General features: G+C 50.3%; 1 protein-coding gene across 2 annotated transcripts in view; it reads right to left on the reverse strand.

Moving 5' to 3' along the window:
- Nucleotides 1-14,336, reverse strand: part of ARHGEF11 (Rho guanine nucleotide exchange factor 11) — a 63,214-nt gene extending 48,878 nt beyond the window's left edge. Inside the window, exons 1-2 of one of the 2 annotated variants that reach the window (XM_077920711.1) lie at nt 12,486-14,336; nt 12,314-12,397 (exon numbers count right to left, since the gene is read on the reverse strand). In XM_077920711.1, coding sequence (XP_077776837.1) covers nt 12,314-12,397; nt 12,486-12,520 — 119 coding nt within the window. In that variant the 5' untranslated portion in view covers nt 12,521-14,336. The remainder of the gene's footprint in view (nt 1-12,313; nt 12,398-12,485) is intronic. The other variant, XM_028709051.2, reaches the window with a different exon arrangement.
- Nucleotides 14,337-15,006: the final 670 nt, after the last annotated feature.

Here is a 15,006-nt window from a genome sequence, read left to right on the forward strand (position 1 = left end):
CCAAGAGGAGGGTCTCACAAGGCTATTAATAGGGTTTTAAACACACAGACACACACACCTACCTCTGAGCTCCTAATAGTCTAATCTTGTAAACAAAATTAGCTAAAACTGGCTGCTTTAGGGCTGAGAAGAGTTCGGAGACTACCAGAGAGACGAAGAATGTCAGAAGAGCCTGGCTGCTGTTGGGTCAGTCCAAGAGCCCGTCTAGTCGAGCCTCCTGTCCTCACAGTGGCCGACCAGATGCCCCAACGGGAGTGAGCATGACGCAAGCGCAACAGCAGCGCTCTCCACATTTCTGCCATACTTTCTGACAACAAAACCAACCATTCCTGTGCATGAATCCCCAGGCAGGTGGAAGCTGGGTTCAAGAAAGCGGGAAGAGAGGGAACTGCCTTTTCCGGAGATACAGTTCTGGGTCTGTCTAGCTCAGTGGCCTGCAAAGGCTCTGGGAATATCCAGAGCCCCTTTAATGCTGTTTTAAGTTGCTGGCCATCAACACAATTCACGGAAGCAAATGCCAAGTTTTAACTGTGTGCTCCAGGATGCATTTCACAGCTGCGACGACATGCAGCCAAGCATAAGAACATAGTAGCATAAGAAGAGCCTGGCTGCTGGATCAGGCCAGTGGCGCATCTATCTAGTCCAGCATCCTCGTCTCACAGTGGGAAACCATGAGCCCCTTTTGCAAAGCCCAGGACCTGAACGCAAGAGAAAACTCCTGGGGGTTCCAGCAACTGGTCTCCAGAAGCACTGCAGAGAGGATAGACACTGTGGCTAGGAGCCATCTACAGTCGTCTCCTCCGTGAATTTGCCTAGTCTTCTTTGAAAGAAAGCCTGTGGCAGCAGTGTTAGAAATTCACATATATAAGGCACCAGGCGCCAAACGGCTCCTTAAACCCGGGTTGCAGTTGCCGAAACAGAACGCCCAGCTGCCACATTGGGGTCAGACGGCTCGGAAGTCGTATTTTTCTATAGGACTTTCTGGTCCCTGAAATTCATTTTGATGGAGCAGATAGAATATATCACAAATAGAATCCTACAGGATGTGTTGCTAGTGTGTGAAAACATTCCAGGTCCAAGGCATGCACTTCCAGACAGTGGAGGCGTCAGGTGGCATCCTGGCACCCAGGCATCTTCACTTGGTTGCAAGTGGCCGATAAAGGAAAAGGACCCCTGACCATTAAGTCCAGTCGAGGACGACTATGGGGATGTGGCGCTCATCTCGCTTTCAGGCCGAGGGAGCCGGCGTTTGTCTGCAGACAGCTTCTGGTTCATGTGGCCAGCATGACTAAGCCGCTTCTGGCAAAACCAGAGCAGCGCACGGAAACGCCGTTTATCTTCCCGCTGGAGCGGTACCTATTTATCTACTTGTACTTGCTTATGAACTGCTAGGTTGGCAGGAGCAGGGACCAAGCAACGGGAGCTCACCCCGTCGTGGGGATTCACACCGCCGACCTTTTGATCGGCAAGCCCAAGAGGCTCAGTGGTTTAGACCACAGCGCCACCCGCAAAATGCGCCTGGCAAATGTCAAAGGCTGTGTGGGAGTTGCAGAGTGGGGAAGGTGTTTGTGTGGTGCTATGGGTCCACTACTGGAAATAAATACAAGACAGTGAGGAAAACAGATATCCTGGTCGGAGAACGTCACTGAACTCTCGCTTGTTTAGGTGGAGGGCAGAGAGGGGGGCGTGAAGGAAATAGCCTACAGTACACAAAGAGGTATGGAATCGGTGGTCCCACGCACTTTGCCTCTGTCTCCACCCACCACGGCCCCGTGTGCCCCCCCCCCCCGCCACCAAAGGAACATGGCCCTGGGGCTGCAAAACGGATCCCTATTAGAGTATTATTGCCCAGGCGACAGAGACGGTTCCTCCATGTGTGCATGGGGCAATGGATAGAAAGAGGAATCTTTCCCCCGGACAGGAACTGAGAAAGAGAAGCAGCCATAGCAGCCAAGAAGCTTCTGTCCAACTCGGCTTGACATTCAGAGAGATAAAGCCGCCCCCTTCAGCACCGCTGCCCTTGTCCAGACAGTTAATCTGATTTCCTGTGCGGGATGGACGTGGGCTGGTTCCGCTGTGGCGGAGGCTGCTGCTTCCTGGGCAGGTTTAACTCCTGCAAGGACAGAGAGAGCCTCAGCCCAATCGCTTGCTGTCCATCATCTGAGAGAGACTGGAGGAAGGAGGGGGGAATCCCTCTTCCTCCTCCATCATCTTCCTACTGGCAGATTAAGCACCCATCGGCCACACATTTGGAGGGGGTTCCGCCACCCCCACAGTCAGAGAGCCTCTCTAAACCCCGCGCCAAGTTACCGCAACTTTTAAACAGACAAGAGACACAGCTGTTTATTTCTCCTTCCACACGGGGACACACTTTCTTGTTTTACAAAGAGTGCAGAACTGATCCCAGGGGCTGCTCTCCTACGGATGACTATAAAGGTGCCACTTTGCACATTAGACAATAATTAGCTAATTCTAGCCACTCATTATCAGGGCCAGGACAAACTCCTGACCCAATGTTATGATGTTATGATGCTAAATGTTATGATGCTAAATTATCCTGTTGTTTTTTTAAGGCATCAAGCCTTCCCAAATCTGGTGACCTCCAGTTGTTGTTGCTGGACTCCCAACTCCCACCCTCCTCCTCCCTGACCCCCTGCTCCAGCTGTCTGGGACTGATGGGATTTGGAGTCCCGCAACATCTGGAGGATTCCATGAGGGCTACCTGCCCCCGGGATCAAATGACTGCAACTCCAGCCATGTCAATTTCAACCTGATCTTGCAAGCCATGCTGGCTGCTGGGAGCAAGTGCAACTTTCAGTCCAGCAACATCTGGAGGGCTAAAGATGTTCTCCTTGCTCCCCGAAGAAAAGAAACATCTGTAATCGCCACGCCTCAGCACAAACCCTATCCGTGCAACCTTACAAGTGTGGTTTGCGGAGACCTGAGACTTTGCTTTCACCTCTTAAGCTGGTAAGATGCACATCAGGTTATGCAAATCTACACAACGCTCAGGTCACAATTCTATACCCGCTAAACTGGGAATGAGTGCCACTGAACGTAACGGGGCTCACTCTTGAGGCGATCTATTTTGGATTGCATTCTTACAAGACATGGGGGCAGGAATATAATGCAGATATATGGTATCTAGATAGATGCCTACTCGCTATCATGTGGATACTGGTTCATATAGTATTTTCAATTGTTATCATTCATTGCTGCTGTTTGTTGATGTCTTACATGGCCTTTCCCATGAGGTCCCAGCACAAGCTACAACTACATAAAAATCACAGAATTATAGAGTCGGAAGGGACCCCGAGTTATCTAATCCAACCCCCTGCAATGCAGAAATCTCAACTAAAGCACCCATGACAGACGGCCATCCAACCTATGCTTAAAAACGTCCAAGAAAGGCGAGCCCACCACCTTCCAAGGGAGACCATTCCACTGCCAAGCAGCTCTTACTGTCAGAAGTTCTTCCTGATGTTTAGTCAGAATCTCCTTTCTCCATCGGTTCGGGTCCTACCCTCCAGAGCAGGAGAAAACAAGCTTGCTCCATCTTCCATGCCACAGCCCTTTAGATATTTGAAGGTGTGGCTACCATATCTCCTCTCAGGCTAAGCATACCCAACTCCTTCAACCATTCCTCATGAGGCTTGGTTTCCAGATCCTTGATCATCTTGGTCCCCCTCCTCTGCATACATTCCAGCCTGTTAATATCCTTCTTAAATTGCGGCGCACAGAAGTGGACATGGAACTCCAGGTGTGGTCTGACCAAGGCAGAATAGGGTGGCACTATTCCTCCCCTTGAGCTGGACACTATACTTCTGCTGATGCAGCCTGGAATTGCATTAGCTTTTCTTTGTTGTTGACTCATGTTCAGCTTGTGGTCTACAAGGACTCCTAGATCCTTTTCACATGTAAGCCAGGTGTCCCCATCTTATACAGTGGTACCTCGGGCTAAGTACTTAATTCATTCCGGAGGTCCATTCTTAACCTGAAACTGTTCTTAACCTGAAGCACCACTATAACTAATGGGGCCTCCTGCTGCCGCCATGCCGCTGGAGCCCGATTTCTGTTCTTATCCTGAAGCAAAGTTCTTAACCTGAAGCACTATTTCTGGGTTAGCAGAGTGTGTAACCTGAAGCGTATGTAACCCGAGGTACCACTGTATTTGTGCAGCTGGTTATTTCAGACGAAGTGTAGACTCTTACATTTGTCCCTACTGAAATCCATTTTGTTAGTTTGGGCCCAGTTCTTCTATCTGTTAAGGTCAATTTGAATCCTAATTCTGTCTTATGTGGCATTAGCTACCCCTCCTAGTTTTGTGTCATCTGCAAATTTGATGAGCATCCCCTCAATTCCTTCATCCAAATCATTTATAAAGACGCTGAACAACAATGGGCCCAGGACAGAACCCTGCAGAACCTTTTTTCCAGGATGATGATGAGGCATTAATGAGCACTCTTTGGGTTTGGTCAGTCAACCAGCTACAAATCCACCTAACAGTTACCTCCTCCAGCCCACATTTTACTAGCTTCTCTGCAAGAATATTATGGAGAACTCTAACCTTACTGAAATCAAGATACACTACGTCCACAGCATTCCCCTTATCCACCAAGCTTGTAACTCTATCAAATAAAGGAATGAGATTCGTCTGGCATGACTTGTTGATGAGAAACCCATTCTGGGTCTTAGTAATCACAGCATCCTTTTCTAAGTGCTCATAGACGGCAACTGTTGAATTATCTGTTTTAGGACCTTTCCTGGGATTGATGTCTAGCTCAATAGTTGGTAGTTACCTGGGTGTTCTCCCCCCTCCCTTTTGAAGATGGGAACAATATTTGCCCACCTCCAGTCTGCAGGAACCTCACCTGTTCTCCAAGAATTCTCAAAGATTATAGACGGAGGCTCTGAGATTGCACCCGCAACCTCCTTTAGATTAAAATCAGTGAAAATGCTTAAAATATCAGAAGAATAGGGTGGGTTAAAGGCCAGGGTATGTTATTATTACAACGGAATAGTACAAAATGCTGCAGCAGGACTGCTGGCAGGAGGAGTCACGAGTCTGGCAGGGGATGGATGACTCCACCTCTGTTCTAAGATCTGCAGTCACCGATGATTCGTTACTGATATATATTTTCCCCAACAAGTGGTTTATTAAATGCTCTAAATGAAAATGAACAAATGATTTCATTTCTATACCCCTCTATAAAGAAGAAAATCTCAAAAGTGGTTTACAACTCATTAAAACATGAAACAATCCAGAATATAACAAAGTCAAGTACATTTTGCTTTCCCCATATTTATTTATTTACCTACTTACTTTATATAGCTGCCCGTAGCAGAAGTCTTGTAGGAAGCCAGTGTGGTGTGGTAGTTACGAGTGCAGGACCAGGACCTGGGAGTTTAGGATCCAAGTCCCCTCTCATGAAATATTATTACTATTATTATTTCATTGTAAAAAAATTGCCACCTAGGCATTCTGCTATGGCGACCGTAACTGAGGTTTAAGGTGCTGTTGGGTGATTAGCTTCTATATCTGGGTTTCTAACACTGCTAACTCTAAAGTTAGAGTTGTAAGCCGCTCTGAGCCCGGCCTTGGCTGGGGAGGGTGGGGTATAAATAAAAATCATTATTATTATTATTATTATTATTATTATTATTATTATTATTAACGGAACCATCTCCTTCTAAGGCCTAAGACTGGGCTGATGAGAGCAAGCGGTATCTGGTGTTCCCAGTCTCAAAGACAGAGCGAGGAATTTGGCCAGGGTTAAGGAGGGCCACATATAATAATTAAGTAGGTGGTTCCTCCACTCCCTCCCCCCCCCCCAAAAAAAACCCGCACACCCATAGGATGCTTCCAGTTGCTGGAAACCAAATGCAGAGAGCTCTTGCGCTCGCATCCTGCTTGAAAGATTCCCACAGGCATCTTATTGGCCACAGGATGCTGGATGAGATAGGCCCTATTTAGCCTGATGAAGTAGACTCTTCTTATGTTCTTATGAACATAAAGGTAAAGGCACCCCTGACCGTAAGGTCCAGTCGTGGCCGACTCTGGGGTTGCGGCGCTCATCTCGCTTTACTGGCCGAGGGAGCCGGCATACAGCTTCCGGGTCATGTGGCCAGCAGGACTAAGCCTGGCGAACCAGAGCAGCGCACGGAAACGCCGTTTACCTTCCCGCCGGAGCGGTCCCTATTTATCTACTTGGCACTTTGAGGTGCTTTCAAACTGCTAGGTTGGCAGGAGCAGGGACCGAGCAACAGGAGCTCACCACATCGCGGGGATTCGAACCGCCGACCTTCTGATCGGCAAGTTCTAGGCTCAGTGGTTTAGACCACAGCGCCAGGAAGCTGCTTTTTCCAAGTCCCTCTAGCTCAGCATTGTCCACACTGACTGGCCTTGGCTCTCCAAGGTTTCAGGCAGGAGTTTTACACCGCCCTCCCTGAAGATGCCATTAGGGGCTGAAGCTGAGACCTTCTGCAAGCAAAGCAGACGCTCTACCTACCACTGAGTTATGACCCTTTCCCCTGGAGGATAAATACTACTGGAGAATACATAATTGGGATTATCATCGCTCTTCACAGACATGTTAATCCTCAGATCAGCTACCAAAGCAGAAGGGAAGCGCAGGATGCGTCCTTCTGCCCTTGGTCAAGGACTAGCGGCCCATGGGAGACTGCACCCACTGTCTCCCAGGAAAACAGCAAAGGGGAGACCAACCTAGCCCTCTCCTTCAGCCAAAGACGGAGTCTGCCTCCCCATTTCATGTGAGAAAAGACATGGACCACTTGTCCTCAGACCATGGAGAAGGAAGTCTGCTGATCTCATCATTTCCAATGGGATGAGGATTTGTGCATACTGTCCTCGGGTCCAGAATTGGACCACTTCGATCGGATACTCCCTGCCGATATAGACAGATTCCTCTGAGCTGGAAGGCCCACCACTTGCCCCCTTGACCTGTGCCCGTCCTGGCTGATTAGAGCGTGGCCAGACGAGGTGCGGACCCCCCTGGGTGAGATCATCAACCTGTCCCTTGGCACGGGGACTTTCCCAGGGGAGTTGAAGGAAGCAGCAGTGTGTCCGCTCTTAAAGAAAACATCTCTAGATCCTTTAGATCTATCCAATTACCGCCTGGTTTTGAATGTTCCGTACCTGGGTAAGGTGATTGAGAGAGCAGCTGCCAAACAGCTTGGTAGGTTTCTGGATGAAACAACAGCTCTGGATCCATTTCGGTCCGGCTTTCACCCTGGTTATGGGACCGGTCGGACCCTTATGTTTCCCTCCCCTTATGGTTTTGATTTATGGGCTACTACTAAAATGAGGCTGCATTTTAAATTGTATTTTAACCTGTATTTTACTTAACTATTGTTGTTGATTTTTGTTCCCACAACCCCTCATTATGTTTTAATGTAATTTTATTTGTGTTAAGCTGCCCTGAGCCCAGTTCTGGCCGGGGTATAAATAAAAATTTATTATTTATTATTATTATTAGAAGTTGTTACGTATAATCTGCAATTAGGTACGAATGTTTTACTGCAAGTTTTACAATATTGTTAAATTACGTTGCGCACTGATTTGTTACGTTGTGTGAAAAATCAACATACAAATCCTTTTTCAAAATAAAACAAAATTTTTAAAAAATCTATTATACAGCTGCATGGAACTCCTTCCTCAAACAGACCCATCGTGAGCGGGTTTAAGGCAAGGTGGATATCTCAGAGGGTACCTGGCACAGGAAACTGCTTTCTGGTTTCAAGGGAAGTCATAGTACCATGGGCGTAGACATGGGGGGGAAGGGAGGGGCAGCTGCCCCCCATCAAGAAAATAAGCAAAAATACTTAACTAACCAGTTGTGTCACAGATAGCTCAGTTCTGCTCCCTCCCCCCAACAAATGGCCTGGCTACGTCCATGCACAGTACCACTCTATCCTGCCTTGGTCAGACTCCACCTGGAGTCCTGCGTCCAGTTCTGGGGGGCCCCCGTTTAACGATACAGTGGTACCTCGCAAGACGAATGCCTCGCAAGATGAAAAACTCGCAAGACGAAAGGGTTTTTGGTTTTCTGAGTTGCTTCGCAAGACGAATTTCCCTATGGGCTTGCTTCGCAAGACGGAAACGTCTTGCAAGTTTGTTTTCAATGCATTCCTATGGGAAACCGTGCTTCGCAAGACGAAAAATTCACAAGACGAAAAAACTCGCAGAATGAATTAATTTCGTCTTGCGAGGCACCACTGTATTGAGAAGCTGGAGTGTGTGCAGAGGGGGGCGATCAAGATGATCAAGGGTTTGGAAACCAAGCCTTATGAGGAACAGCTGGAGTTGGGTATGCTTAGCCTTAGAAGACTGAGAGAGGACCTGACAGCCATCTTCAAATATCTGAAGGGTTGTGACGTGGAAGATGGGGTAAACTTGCTTTCTACTGCTCCAGAGATGAGGACTCAAAGCAATATATTCAAGTTACAAGAAAGACAATAAGAAGAACTTTCTGACAGTAAGAGCAGTTTGACAGTGGAAAGGATGACCTAGGAAGAATGAACTCTCCTTCCTTTTAAGTTTTGAAGCAGACATTGGGTGTTTACCAGCTCCATCTGGTACGCAGGATGAGACCCTCCCTGCCCGCGGACTGTCTTGCCAGAGTGGTGCATGCTCTGGTTATCTCCCATGTGGACTCCTGCAATGCGCTCTACGTGGAGCTACCTTGGAAGGTGACCCAGAAACTGCAACTAATCCAGAATGCGGCAGCTAGACTGGGGACTGGGAGTGGCCGCCGAGACCACATAACACCAGTCCTGAAACACTGGCTCCCAGTACGTTTCTGAGCACAATTCAAAGTGTTGGTGCTGACCTTGAAAGCCCTAAACGTCCTCGGTCCAGTATACCTGAAGGAGCGTCTCCAACCCCATCGTCCAGCCCGGACGCTGAGGTCCAGCTCTGAGGGCCTTCTGGCGGTTCCCTCCCTGCGATAAACCAAGTTACAGGGAACCAGGCAGAGGTCCTTCTTGGTGGTGGCACCTGCCCTGTGGAACGCCCTCCCACCAGATGTCAAAGAGAAGAACAACTACCAGACTTTTAGAAGACATCTGAAGGCAACCCTCTTTAGGGAAGCTTTTAATGTTTGATGTATTACTGTATTTTAATATTTGGTTGGAAGCAGCCAAGAGTGGCTGGAGAAACCCAGCCAGATGGGCGGGGTATGTATGTATGTATGTATGTATGTATAAATAAATAAATAATATCTGTCAGGGATGCTTGAGCTGCGATTCCTGCACAGCAGACATTTGGACAAGTTGATTCTTGGGGTCCCTTCCAACTCTGGAATTCTATGATTTCTTGCAGCATCCCTTTTGCTGCTGACTTTGCAGTGCTGATGTGACTTAACCACGTCTTTTAACGTGACTCACCGCTGTAAAAAAAAACAAACCATGGAAAAGCAGGGTGCAGAATATTTGAAATAGAAGATATGGATCTGCAAACACTTCCGCCTCCCGTTTGCCAACACAGACCAACATCAGGTGGGTGTGGAAGGAGAGGGGAAAGTAGAAGGCAAACCCCCCCAAAACCCCCTCGCCCTACTTAGAAAAAAGCCTTCGTGCCTTCCCACCCCCAAGGCATTACAGCGTCAGAGGCCAGGCGTGGGGAACCTCCGGCCCACAGGTCAAGTTTGGCCCAGCTCCTCCCAGTGTCCACCTCTCCCACACCTGACATGAGGTGCGGCTGGATCCACAGGAGAAAGCAGGCCTGAAGACCCATCAGATGTCACGGTGACCATCAGTGAAGAAGCAGGCAGCCTGGGAGGCCCATCAAACACGGCCCATTAGGGCTGCCGGTCTGATTAAGGTCTCCACCCCGCCAAAGGCAAACAGACGTCTACAAAGAAATGTGCTGGTAACGTCACCACCAGTGACCATCAGAGGCACTTTATGCTTCAGAATTACAGTTACAAGAACATAAGAAGAGCCTGCTGGATCAGGCCAAAGTGGACCCATCCAGTCCAGCCTCCTCTCCTCACAGTGACCTCGGTCCAGTATACCTGAAGGAGCGTCTCCATCCCCATCGTTCTGCCCGGACACGGAGGTCCAGCTCCGAGGGCCTTCTGGCAGTTCCCTCCCTGCGAGAAGCAAAGCTACAGGGAACCAGGCAGAGGGCCTTCTCGGTGGTGGCGCCCGCCCTGTGGAACGCTCTCCCACCAGATGTCAAAGAGAACAACTACCAGACTTTTAGAAGACATCTGAAGGCAGCCCTGTTTAGGGAAGCTTTTAATGTTTAATAGTATTTTATTGTATTTTAATATTCAGTTGGAAGCCGCCCAGAGTGGCTGGGGAAACCCAGTCAGATGAGCAGGGTATAAATAATAAATTATTATTATCTTATTATTATAACCACGAGCAGGACACAAGCCTTCCTTTCCCCTTCAGTTATTCATTTGTGGGGGCTCTTTCGGTCATGGGGGCGGGATTTATATACCCATTGTCCTCGTATCCCGATCTTCCTCCTGCCAAGATCCAGGGAATCCAAGAACCACCTTGAAACACAACGCAACTATCACAAAACAACAGCTAACATTATGACAAATCAGTTTGTCAAAAATATTTATCACTAGCTGCTCAAAGCCTGTTGGAATAAATATGCTTTAATATCCTGAATGTTGACAAAATGGGAAAGGGATACAACTGAACATCACCCGGAAGCGGGTGTCACAAGTGGGGGGCCTCCACAGAGAAAGCCCTGCCCCACATCACTGGCCTCACTCACGGGCAGGACCTCCACTATAGATCGAAAAGCAACGACAGGAAGGTATTGGGGGAGGCGTCCCAGGAAGTATGTGGGTCCCAGCTCCAACTGCATTTGTACCAACATCTTAAATGAGGCCAGGCAGTTAACTTGCCACAGGCGACAGAGGAGCTTTGCGCAGCTGCATCAGGCCAGTGCTGTCTAGTCCAGCATCCTGCTTCTCACAGGTGTCTCCAGGAAGCCAGCAAGGAGGGCGTGAGGGAAAACACCAGACGGGCTTCAGAAGTAGACTGACCCTGGATGTGGACGTTTCAACATAGCCATCACATTTAGGAGCAACTGATGGACCCGTCTTCTGTCAATTGCCCCCGTTTTGTAAACCCAGGCCCATTAATTCCGGCTACTGCTGATGGAATCAGACGTTGCTTGGTCGGGGTTCATGGGTTCACACCACCGGCCACACGGTGATATTTAGGGTGGCGACAGCCAGGCTGTTGCAATTCCTCTGGCGCATACATGGGATCACACCAGGGCGCTGCTTCGTCAATGAGGTTTATCACAAAGTGGGCCCTATGTGGGATGTTTGGACGTTCCGGACTCTCTACCTCCAGGCTGGATAGTTCCCACACCACTGACCAACCTGCCAGGGAATCCTTGTGTATTGTTAAGGATTCTGGGGGGTACTTAGTCCATGCAGAGCCCTGGCCACCTGGATCTCCACACAGGTAAAGGTCAAGGGACCCCCTGACCATTAGGTCCAGTCGTGGCCGACTCTGGGGTTGCGGCGCTCATCTCGCTTTACTGGCCGAGGGAGCCGGCGTACAGCTTCTGGGTCATGTGGCCAGCAGGACGAAGCCGCTTCTGGCGAACCAGAGCAGCGCACGGAAACGCTGTTTACCTTCCTGCCAGAGTGGTACCTATTTATCTACATGCACTTGACGTGCTTTCGAACTGCTAGGTTGGCAGGAGCAACGGGAGCTCAATCCATCGCGGGGATTCGAACCGCCGACCTTCTGATCAGCAAGCCCTAGGCTCTGTGGTTTAACCCACAGCGCCACCCACATCCCATGTGGATCTCAACATAACCCCAAGTGACTCAACAGGGCACCCCAGAACACTCTCTGCTCAGCTATGGCACCCACATTATGCAGCAGGGCGTGCCCTCAAGATATTGGAACTACAACTCTCATCCCCCCCTGACCATTGGCCATGCCGGCCGGGGCTGATGGGAGTTGCAGTCTGGAGGGACACCGCCCCCCTTGGAATAGCGAGAAGATAGGTCGCAGAAGACAGGCTCTTCTTGATCTGCCCATCTCTAGACACCTCCCAGAATTCCCTGGCACCAAGTTTGAAAACCACCATAGCCTCCATGGACCAAACAAACAGAGGAAACAGGAATGCAATGTCGGGTGGCGGGGGACAACTCGAATAAAGTTCAGCTGCTTCAAGGCCCTGAAGGATCAACCCAAAAGAATCCGCAATAGAGGCAGAGAAAGAGAAAGCCAGACAGGGCATTCCCCCCTCGGCAGGGCCAAGTCGCATGACCATTACCAGCGTCTTGAGCGAAGGCCAACCCACCAGCCATCTGGGCTCCGGCCATCCTTCCTTCCCCCGCACGGGCTTACGCTCACCCATTCATAAATCGACCAGCGGCCACCGAACCTCAAACACAAGGAAAGGCGACGTTGAGCAAACCCAGCACCACCACTAACCCCCCCCCCCAAAAAAAACCCCAACCACCACCACCTACCTGTCCAGTGCAGTCTGAGGTGGCCTCATGTTCATGGCTTGCGGTCAAATCCAGCACACCAGGGGGCTCACCCTGGGTCTTTGGCTACCTGGGTGCGGGAGGTGGGGGGCGTCGTTTTCTTCCTGGCGAAAATGATTTCTGCTGCAAGTCTTCCTTCCCCCTCCCCAGGAAGAGAGAGGCAAGAAGGGAAAAGTGATTTCTCCTCCTGCAGTCAAGAGGCTGGCTTCTGCCAGTCCATCACCTCCCTGGGTTTATATTCTCCGGGCATCGTCCCTCTTGCAGGACCTGGTTCTTCTTCTTATTCTTTTTCCTCCTCTTCTTCTTCTTCTGGACGACTCTCCTTTTCAAATTAACTCTCCCACTCTATCTCCCCCCCAAAAAACTTTTTTTCAAGGTTATGAACGGGATCGGAAGAGCCAACTGGAAGAGACAGAGATTCCCATCCAAATATTAAAGTCTTAACTGCAAAACACAGATCAAAACATCCTTATAATCCAGTTTTACCAGCTGTTCCTCTGTTTGCAGTGAGAGAGAGCCACACTCACAACACAGACGGAATAAAATATCGGGCTTTTACGCTGCGGCCTTTTCTCTTTAAGTAGCAAAGAGAGAGAGAGAGAGAGATGAGACCAACTTATCCTCTCAAATCAGTTGCTTTTCTCTTCCCTGCGCTTCGGTTTCTTCGCTCCTCAGAATCTTGAATAAATAAAAAATGTGCAGTGCCAACGTCCAGTTCGATCATTTAAATAAAAAAAGGGGGGGGTTCTTAATTATTTCTTGGGGGAAAACACAGGGGACATATATCTATGTATGTATATGCATACATATATATACACACACACATATCCCATAACACAAAGCTGTCGTGCAGAGAGAGGGCAAGGCAGAGAGGGGAATAAATAAAGCAAAGCAATGCAGACACAACCCCAGAATGTGGCATGGGGGAGGGGGTGCTGGAAAGGAGGGGAGGGGGGGAAGGGGTGGGAAGGGGAGGTTTGGGGTCCTTGTTGCCAAGAAGCCTCCTTGCCAAAAAAGAAAGGAAAAGGAAAATGTCCTCCGAAGTTGTTTTCTCCTCGCCTCCTCTCTACCTCTCGCCCAGCTTCCCTCGGAAGGGGAGCAGCCCCGGTTTGCAGCTCCTGAGACGCAGCTCCAGAAATGAATGAGCGAAGAAGGGACCCTCCATGGAAGAGGCGGGCGGGCGCGTCCCCTTTCCTCCTCTCCTCCTTCTTTTTCCTCCTTTTTCCTTCTCTTCCTCCTCCTCCTCAGTCCTCTGGATCTTTGCAGGGCAAGAGGAAGGACAAGCACATCAGCCCAGAGGGGGGAGGCGGCGGCGGCGGCTGCAAGCGAAGCCCCCTCTTTGCACCAGCCACCATCTCTGCCTCTGCAGCAGCGCCTCCTCTTTCTCCTGCCCCTGGAGGGGGAATTCCCCCCCTTCCCTCTCTGTGCAATGGCCTAGAAACACCCCCCCCCCTTTTGCAAGCCCTTCCTGCCCCCCGAGGGCCGTAGTCTTGCTACCACCGCTTTAAAAACGCAGCGAAAAGCACCACCCTTTGGCTGCGCTTCCTCCGGCCAGCTTTTTCCTCCCTTTTCTCCCCGGGAAGGCGAGGCCTAGTGGCAGACCTCCGAGCCCCAGCCTTTCCCAGCCCCGCTTCCCCACCCCTCTCGGGAGGAGGCAGCCCTGCCCAGCCTTTCCTCTCCCCCCCCCCCCGGCCCTAAACAAGAGGGAGGGGCGGCAGGGAAGGAGGAAGGGGAGGAAGGAAGGAAGGAGGGCGCAGGGCGCAAAAGGGAAAGCAATGGGGGCGCAGCAGCAGCAGCCAGGGCGCAGGCCACCTCTCCTCCCTCCCTCCCTCCCTGGGCTCCTTGCCTCTCCTTCCTCCTCCTCCTCCTCCTCTTCCTCCTCCTTCTTTTCCTTCCAGCTCAAGGCTCCTGCTGCTGCTGCAAGGGGGGGGGGGGGCACGGACGGAAAGGCTCCCCGGCTTAAGCTTCGCCCTCCCTCCGTCTCCTTCCCAGCTAATCCCTCCCCTCTCTGCCTCCTTCTCCTCTCCTGCAGGAGGGATCCTTCTGCAGCAGGTGGGAGGGGGGAGGAAGAGGAGGAGAGACCCCCCCCTTCATCATCATCCTCATCCTCAATAACAACATTAGGATCAATGCAATGGCTTTTCTGTCCATGCACCGGGGAGCCTGGGGCGCAGCTTTTTGCAAAGCCTTCCATGGATTCTTAATTCGCGGGTTAATGATTAATCCTCAATCGTCCCGGTCTCTTTCCTGCATCGTCATGAATGCTGTTATTTATGGTGTTAACAGACACAGCTGTCCACTTTTCCCAAGGGAAATTCCCTTGCCCCGGATAGGATTCCTCGCAAGGGGAAAGTGGGCAGCTATGTTAATCGACCTGTAGATTTGGAAGAGGGTCAAAGGGGCGTCTAGTAGTCCAACCCGATCCTGCAGCACAGGAAAATCCCACAGAAGCAATCCCGGAGCCACAGCTGTCAACGTTGCCCTTTTCTTGCCAGGAATCCTA

The sequence above is a fragment of the Podarcis muralis genome, chromosome 16, assembly GCF_964188315.1.
Source record: "Podarcis muralis chromosome 16, rPodMur119.hap1.1, whole genome shotgun sequence".
Lineage (NCBI taxonomy): Eukaryota > Metazoa > Chordata > Lepidosauria > Squamata > Lacertidae > Podarcis > Podarcis muralis.